At 44.0% G+C, this 8119-nt stretch overlaps 1 protein-coding gene across 9 annotated transcripts in view; it reads left to right on the plus strand.

The window, feature by feature from the left end:
• The window catches only part of LOC109916843 (receptor-type tyrosine-protein phosphatase mu), a 786238-nt gene that overhangs the window by 335274 nt on the left and 442845 nt on the right, over positions 1-8119 (plus strand). For all 9 annotated transcript variants that reach the window (XM_048595836.1, XM_048595838.1, XM_048595837.1 and 6 more), the window contains exon 7: positions 2323-2616. In XM_048595836.1, coding sequence (XP_048451793.1) covers positions 2323-2616 — 294 coding nt within the window. The remainder of the gene's footprint in view (positions 1-2322; positions 2617-8119) is intronic.

Raw genomic sequence — 8119 nt, forward strand, 5'->3', positions numbered from 1 at the left:
TGGTAGTTGCAAAATCCTGGGCACCTCCACCCACAGAACTGGGCAGGAGGCTGGGAGGACAATTCAATGTGGAGGCCTTCTCCAAGCTATCAAAATAACCACTGATGATGGAAGAAGATGCAAAGCCTCTGATTGGAAGGTAAATCCCTCCTATTGCATCACTGATGGCACGGGACCATGCTGAGGTCCCTGCAGTTTCTTCTTTGTGAGATGTAGCCTCTGGCTCTGAAGGCTCAGAACCTGCTGTAGGAACACCACTTGCACTAAGCTTCCCCTCTGGTTAAATACCTTAATCTCTAAATGGGGCCTTAATTGTTTAAAGTGGCAGCTTGCCACATTACAGTGGACAGCATATCCATATTTTAATTTACCCCAAGAACATACTTCACAGCAGGAAAGCACCAGAGAGTCATCTTAACCTGGCTTACTGGTATTTTCCCAGCATCCTTATCCCAAAGTCCACTACTCAGCGCTGGAAAAATCTTGGGCTTAAATTCCCATTATTTATTCCAGAGTCCTAATCATTGTTCTCAGGTAAATATAGTCCCCTTGATAGCTTAGATTTAATGTCTCTTTTCAAATAATGTTTCATTTGTGTGGTGTAAAATTGTGTTTTTTTAAATTTTAATATCACTTATTTTGTACTTTTGGATTTTCAATTCATGACATATGGATTTTCCCTGTTTATGAAGGGGTTTAATGATTAACTCATAAACATTTCTGTAGCCATGGTGATTTCTTCTAAAAGGCTACATGAGAGACAAAGAGAGAGTTCTTGGAGGCTACTGGGACTTTATCAGTAGGCTTTTATGAATGAAAACAATAAATGTGAATGTGGATTAGACTCTACTTAGAAGATTCTAGAATTTTGTTTTTAGCTTTGGGGAAACACCCATAACTTGAAGAGAGACTTTTTGGGTTGTCAGTGTTGCAAAGGTTTTGGCTAAAGCCTGATGTGAAAACTATTTGTTCCTAAGGAAGGGAGATAATCTAGAACTGTGATAAAATAGATTTCCTCAATGTAAGAAGTTTCATTTTAAAGTTCTAGTCCAGAAGTGTTTGGTTAAAACTCTGAACGGGTTATTTGAAGCTGAGAAAATCTAATCTCATTTATATGAATATTCAAGGAAGAAGCTATCAGATTCTCTAGGCTGAGAATTGAAGCCACAGACTAATTAGGCCCTATATATGTGAGAGAAAAAAGAATTCTTTCTGGTGTGAGTACTGTAAGGGTTGCCGTTTGAATTAATAGGATTGTATTTTACCATGTACTTTGTAATTTTTAAACATTGAAACATCGAATAGGCCATTCAGCCCTTTGAACCTGTTCTGCCATTCAATATGACCATTTCTGATCATCCAACTCAGTACCATATTACCACCTTCTCCTTATACCCTTTGGTTCCTTTAGCCCTGAGAACTACATCTAACTCTATTAAATTAGAATGAATGAGTAGGCATAAGGCTAATTAAGAAGTGATTTCTCTTCCTCAGTTCTGAAGAAGGGTAATTGGACCTGAAATGTTATCTCTGCTTTGTCTCCACTTGAGTTTTTCCAGCAATTTCCATTTCTGTTAATGATTTTTCTCCCCGTTTCACTTTCCTTTCTGTTAATCTGTTGCTTCATTTACTGCAGATATTTTCCCAATCAGCCTGTTCAGAGATGTTATGATGCATCTCTGGAACAGGTGGGAACTTGAATCTAGGTCTCCTGACTCAGAGGTAGGGAACAATACCGCTTTCTCACAAGAGTCCTCAATCAGGCAGTGATTGGCTTGAGGAAGGGATGCAGAAGCTAACAAATAAAGACAGTCTAGATAACCACATTAAAATGGAGGTTAGTTTGGTCTATTCATTTAGGTACAGCTCAAAGCATGAGACATGACCTGCCACTTTCTAATTGGGCAGCACGGTGGCTCAGTGGTTAGCACTGCTGCCTCACAGCAACAGGGACCCATTTTTGAGGCAACCTTTGGGCGACTGTCCGTGTGGAGTTTGCACATTTTCCCCGTGTCTGCGGGGGCCTTCTCTTAGTTCTCTGGTTTCTATCCAAAGATGTGCAGGTTAGGTGTACTGGCCATGCTAGATTGCCCATAGTGTCCAGGGATGTGTAGGCTAGGTGGATTAGCTATGGAGAATGTGAGATTACAAGAATAGAGTGGGAGGGTGGGTCCGGCTGTGATGCTGTTTGGAGGGTCAGTGTCGACCCAATGGGCCAAATGGCCTGCTTCCACACTGTAGAGATTCTATGACTCTATGAATTCTATATCACTTGTGAGACATGTATATAAACACTCAAACTGTTAAACTTTTATTTCGCAGATCCGCCGACTCCAATAGCTCCTCCTCAGCTTAATTCTGTTGGCGCTACATATTTATGGATCCAGCTGAATGCAAATTCCATTAGTGGCGATGGTCCCATCATCCAGCGGGACATTGATTACCGCAGCACAAGTGGGAGCTGGACAGACATACAGCCAGTGGATAGCCATCAGTACAAAATCGGCCATTTGGATCCTGACACCGAGTATGAAATCCGAGTACTTCTCACCCGCCCTGGGGAAGGTGGGAGGGGAACTCCTGGTCCTCCTCTTATAATGAGGACAAAGTGTGGAGGTAAGACCAGAAATCTGATGATGAACTTGACAGTCAGATGAGCAAAGCTGTCACAACATATTATGTCAATTCTTCTTTGGTTCTTACGTTAGTTCAGGATTGATCTTCTGCTTTCTAATCTAATACTTCATAAATACTTCCACTAAATTCCTCTGGTGGTTCAATATTTACCTGGTGCGGCATTGATTCCTGATGAACAGGTGGGGTCTGAGGTTTGGTTAAATATGGAGTTGGCTGGTCACAGGTGGCAACGCAAAAGTTGGCGTTGTTGCTCCTGGACTAGTGCGCCACCTGCACAGCGTAAAGCAAACAAACTGGTCTTACTGGCTCCATCCCCGCCTCTTTGACCGGTCTGTCTCCTCTCCACCTATCTTCTCCTCTATCCATCTTCTATCCGCCTCCCCCTCTCTCCCTATTTATTTCAGAACCCCCCCTTCCCCTCCCCCATTTCTGAAGAAGGGTCTAGGCCCGAAACGACAGCCTTCCTGCTCCTATGATGCTGCTTGGCCTGCTGTGTTCATCCAGCTCTACACCTTGTTATCTCAGATTCTCCAGCATCTGTAATTCCTGCTATCTCTGAAACTGACAGCGTCTCAGTTTTGCAGCTGATCGGGAGACTGCGTGAGAGAACGGGCAGCCACTTAGGTGAAAAGGGACAGCAGTCTTCTGTGTTTTTTCCGGGCATACTTATCAGTTGCCTAATTAATCAATGGGGTTTGAAATTAAATGCTTCCTGGCTCAGGATAAATGGCAGAATGCTGTGTAAGATGGAACATAGGGACAACAACAAGCCATTTGAGAAAAATGTACATACTGAACAATTTAGCCTGTTGTGTCCGTGACATCTAAAAAGCACTTACCTTGCCCAAAGCCATTTTCCAGCACTTGATGTGTAGCCCTGTGGATTACAACACCTTAAGTGCATATCCAACAGTACAATTTTCTCATTTTAGTTTAAAATGTGGGGTCGAGTGTGTCAGGGTGGTGATTAACATGCCATATCATCCACCAATCTGCTCATTAAGCGCTGACAGGCAGAACCTAAAGGCCTCAATACTAAGCATCGCTGGTCACCTCTAGCTGCCAGCCAATCAGAGTCTGGAAACCTGCAGGTCCTAAAGCCCATCTTGTCAAGCCCTGCTCACGGGGAGGATGAAGTTAAGTACTTTTTATCCCCTTCTAACAGCGTGGCAGGAGTGAAGAGAGGGAGGGTCTGGCAGGAGTGGGGTGTATGGGACACAAGGTCAAGACAGGCTGGTTTTCGGAGGCCATTCCCTACTCAGGAAACTAGCCAAGTCTCTGGCTTGTCAAAGAGGCAGGTAATTGGGGTAATGGTGATTTGAGACCCTTCAGTGACCATTAATTGACAATTTAAGGCCTTCATTAGTACTCTCTGAGAGACTGCCCCTGGGCCTTGCTGCCCAGAGTTTGATCAGTGAAGAGGTGTGATTGGGTGAGTTTCTCCCACGGGCCAACTCACCCGATTAGTTTCCCTTCTTGCCAAATCTGTCATCACCTTCTGGAAGTGGAAAACTGTGCCCCAAGTGTTTTTTAAATGTGGTGATGGTCTCTGCCTCTATCTTTTCAGGCATTGAGCCACTGTCCTGCTACTCAATAAAGTTATGACTCATCTATACCTTAAATCCATATGCTCCTTGTCTTTTAATTGGTAGAATTGATTTATCAATGAGGACAAACCTTTTCCTCATTCCTCCAAGCCTCGCAGTCTGGAACTTTCCTCTTTACTTGCCTGTAGGAGCCTCCCATTTTCAATTTTGTTTGGTCTAACATCATCATTCTTATTGCAATACAAAGGAATTTCTCCTGCCAGAGAGTAGTGACTGTCTAGAATTCTCTACCCCTGAGTGTTGTGGAGGCTAGATCACTGAAGGCATTTAAAGAGGACGTAGATAGATTTTTGAAAGATTGGGGTATTGAGGACTATGATGAAATGGCTTGAAAAAGGAGTTGAGGCCTGGGACACATCATGCACAGCCTTGTCAATGGCAGGCAGGAAAGAAGGGCTGAATGGCCCGTTCCTGCCCCTATTTCTTAAATTCTCATGCCCTTTCTCCTTTTTGGTTTAAATTCCCCTAACCTTCCTTTAATCATCTCCTGCAGCAAGTTGTTCTGCCTTAGAATATGGCTAATCCAACTTTGTTGATCTTTCTTGATGGTATTTGTGAACAATCTATTTTTCTCAACGATCTGAGCTTGTTGTAAACTGAATGAACATGGGGCTGGATTTTCCAAGGAGTGGCAATCTCAAGTTAATTTTTATGAATTAAGGGAGTTCCACATTTCTGACATGAGATTTCAATAAGGCTCCTGCACAGGGACTCATTCTCTGCAAACAAAAGGAATATGTTCAAGCCTTGTGCCTTTTTGAATGACCAAGGAGTTTAGGGAGCTCATTGTTACCTGTTGCTTATTCCGTGGAGGTTCCTTAGCAATTCCTAGTCAACATTGCAACCTTTTTCCCCTCTAGTATTAGTTGTTTGGGTAAAGGTTGTTGTTGTTTTGCGTTCTTGCATTTGTCTGAGTAAGTGCGCGATGAGAGTTTTTGGCAGCCTTTAATATTGCCTGGGTTCATATATGCAGTGCTGTATATCACATATGTCTCCATTGGTGTGAGGTATCACATATGTTTCCACCCTTACAAGTGCAATGCTTTGCAACAAGACTGACTTCATATGTACAGCACTGTACAACTCAAGGTCCTCCATCAAACAGCTAATTATTTAATTTGCAACAAATTCATTTGGCTTCTTTCATTATTCAAACATTCTTATTCAGAGTGCCCTGAAGAACATATTTACTTATTAGTTGAATCTACAGTGTCCTATTACGTTTGAGTGGAGCCATTTCACTGCTGATACTTAAAATATTTACTCAATGCTGATACTAATGTGATGAGTCTATGAATACTTATATTCTTCAGCATTGAAGTCACGTAAGCGTGGAATCTTCACAGGGCTATTGCTAAGGCTGATACCTCAGTTCCCAGCATTTTCTTTAATTTTTTTAATGGAAAATGACATTCGCTTGCAAGGTCAGCAATTGCTGCCCATCCCTAATTACCCTTGAACATTTTCAACATTTTCCAGTTCACCGTCACTGCCTCAAAAGGCTTGTAAAACAGGAGAGGAGAGTTCATAATACCGTCTCTGTGCCAGGGAGAAGTAAGAGCTGCTGCTATGTGGCTTTGCCTGGGTAGCAAACTTCCCAGAGCTGGAGAAAACTATCGACCTCACGCAGACGGCATGCTGGGAACACACAGATCAACAGGGCAGAGGTACCACAAGGGTGGCTACTGTATTCATATGCAGTTTCCGTTGGCAATCTACTGGGCCATTATCCTGGCAGCAGCCATGGTGCCCTCATTCCAGTCTGGCATTCCTGCTGTCTGCAGACCACCACGGAGAACCAGATATATGGGGACAACACCCTTTATCTCATATTCTGCCTTGGGAGCCTACAGCCCAATGGCCTAAACATGGAATTCACCAGTTTTAAAATCTCCCCACCCCCTGCCTCATCCCATTTCCAACCCTCCCTCCTTCCCGCCTCCTTGACCTGACACAACCTGCCCATCTTCTCTCCCACCCATCCTCCCTCCCCTTCCCACTGACCAATCCCCACCACTGCCTACTTGAACTCACCTATCACCATCCCACCTACCTTCCTCAGCCCCACCCCTGTCTCTCTATTTATTGCAGAGCTCCCTTCCCCTCCCCCATTTCTGAAGAAGGATCCCAACCTGAAATGTCAGCCTTCCTGCTCCTCTGATGCTGCCTGGCCTGCTGTGTTCCTCCAGCTCCACACTGTGTTATCTTGACTGATGATGCCCGCTCTGTCACCTACAGGGGTAGGACAGGCAAATGGTGACAGGCAGTACATTAACATTCTTAAACTCTTGTCCAGCATTATGAGGACGGTGTAGCTGGCCAGACGGTAGTTCTTGATCACCTGAAAGCAGAAAATCAGAGAGGGAGACAAGTGGAATTGAGTGGAAAGCAAGAGGACCATGTTAAATCCTCAGCAGTTTACACTTAATGCTGAATGACAGGAGAAGATTGAGTTGGGGTGCAAGAAAGTCCAGGAGACAGGATTATACCAACATCCATTATCTCAGCAGACTCGGTCACAGCTAGCCCTGTGCTGCCAAACACAGTTTGCTTGCAATGTAGCAGGTATGACAAGCAATGGAGCTGTGTTTATGCGCCGGCAGTTCTACACCGTGCCTGAGGTTCTCAGCTACTTTCTCCTGTGAGAGGGAGAGAAAAATACCAATGGGTGTGTTGCACTATGTTTACATGATGTGCACACTGTACGTAAATATTCGGAGGTATGTAGAGACTGTGAGAGATAGATGTGTGGCACTTTTTATTGGGCGCTGTGTGAGGATAAGGATGTAATGGCTGAGTGAGAGAAGGATGATGCATTGAGCAGGAAGAGGGCGATATTGTAGTAGATTGAGGAAGATGTATTCACTGACATTGACCCCTGTGGTGACGTTTTTCTGGCACTCCAGATGCTAATCTCCCTGTCCATCTGCTGCTTTTCCATTCTTGGATGTCCCTTGAGGGTCTCTGGCCCCTGCAGAAACATGGTCTTCTTCAGTAAAAACTTCCACTTTGCAACTGAGAACCTGGGCCTCCTCTCTCTCTCTCTCTCTCTCTCTCTCTCACTTGTTGCTCCATTCATGCTGTTTTCCTGATAGCCAATTGTACTTCAGATAGTGGTTTCTGTATCATGAAGGCAGCTCCCTTGTAGAAAGGGCTGACTGCTTTGAAGGGGCTCGGTCCAGTAAGAGCACACCATAAGTAAGCATGCTGCTAGGGCTTCTTGCTGAGTATTCTGCCAGTCAACATATTCTGGTTGAGCTTGGTTGAACAGTGAAACCAAGTGAGGAGGCAGCACAAAGTTTGTGCATCAACAAGATCCGTTGTGGACCTAATCATGAACTGGGACTGGCATGCTCAAAAATGGAAGCAGTTCAATTTTTAGTTTCTTGATTCCAAGGAAGAGTTTGCGTTGCTAAACATTAGGTTTGTGCTTTCAGTGACTGGAAAGCATATTTTCTATGAAATTCAGTGTGCCAACATGTTGCACTGAAATTTTCAATATTCAACAGCTCATGTGAGTGACCACATTAGAAAAGAATCCAACCCTGTGGTAACCTTTGCTTTGAGTTTTCTAAATGTCCAAATGTGTAAGCTGAGAACAGCTAGAAATGTGGACAAGAGTGACTTGATCACAGCTAGGAACATGAAGTTTTCTGCAGTGCTTAAGCAGCATTCAGTGTAGTTGAAATAAAAACAGAGAAAGCTGGAGAAATGTAGCAGGTCTGGCAACATCTGCAGAGGGAGAAATAGAATTGACATTCTAAGTTCAATACAGAGATAGTAGGGACTGCCGATGCTGGAGAACCTGAGACAACAAGGTGTAGAGCTGGATGAACACAGCAGGCCAAGCAGCATCAGAGGAGCAGGAAAGCTGA

This window comes from Rhincodon typus, chromosome 4 (assembly GCF_021869965.1).
Source record: "Rhincodon typus isolate 14 chromosome 4, sRhiTyp1.1, whole genome shotgun sequence".
NCBI lineage: Eukaryota > Metazoa > Chordata > Chondrichthyes > Orectolobiformes > Rhincodontidae > Rhincodon > Rhincodon typus.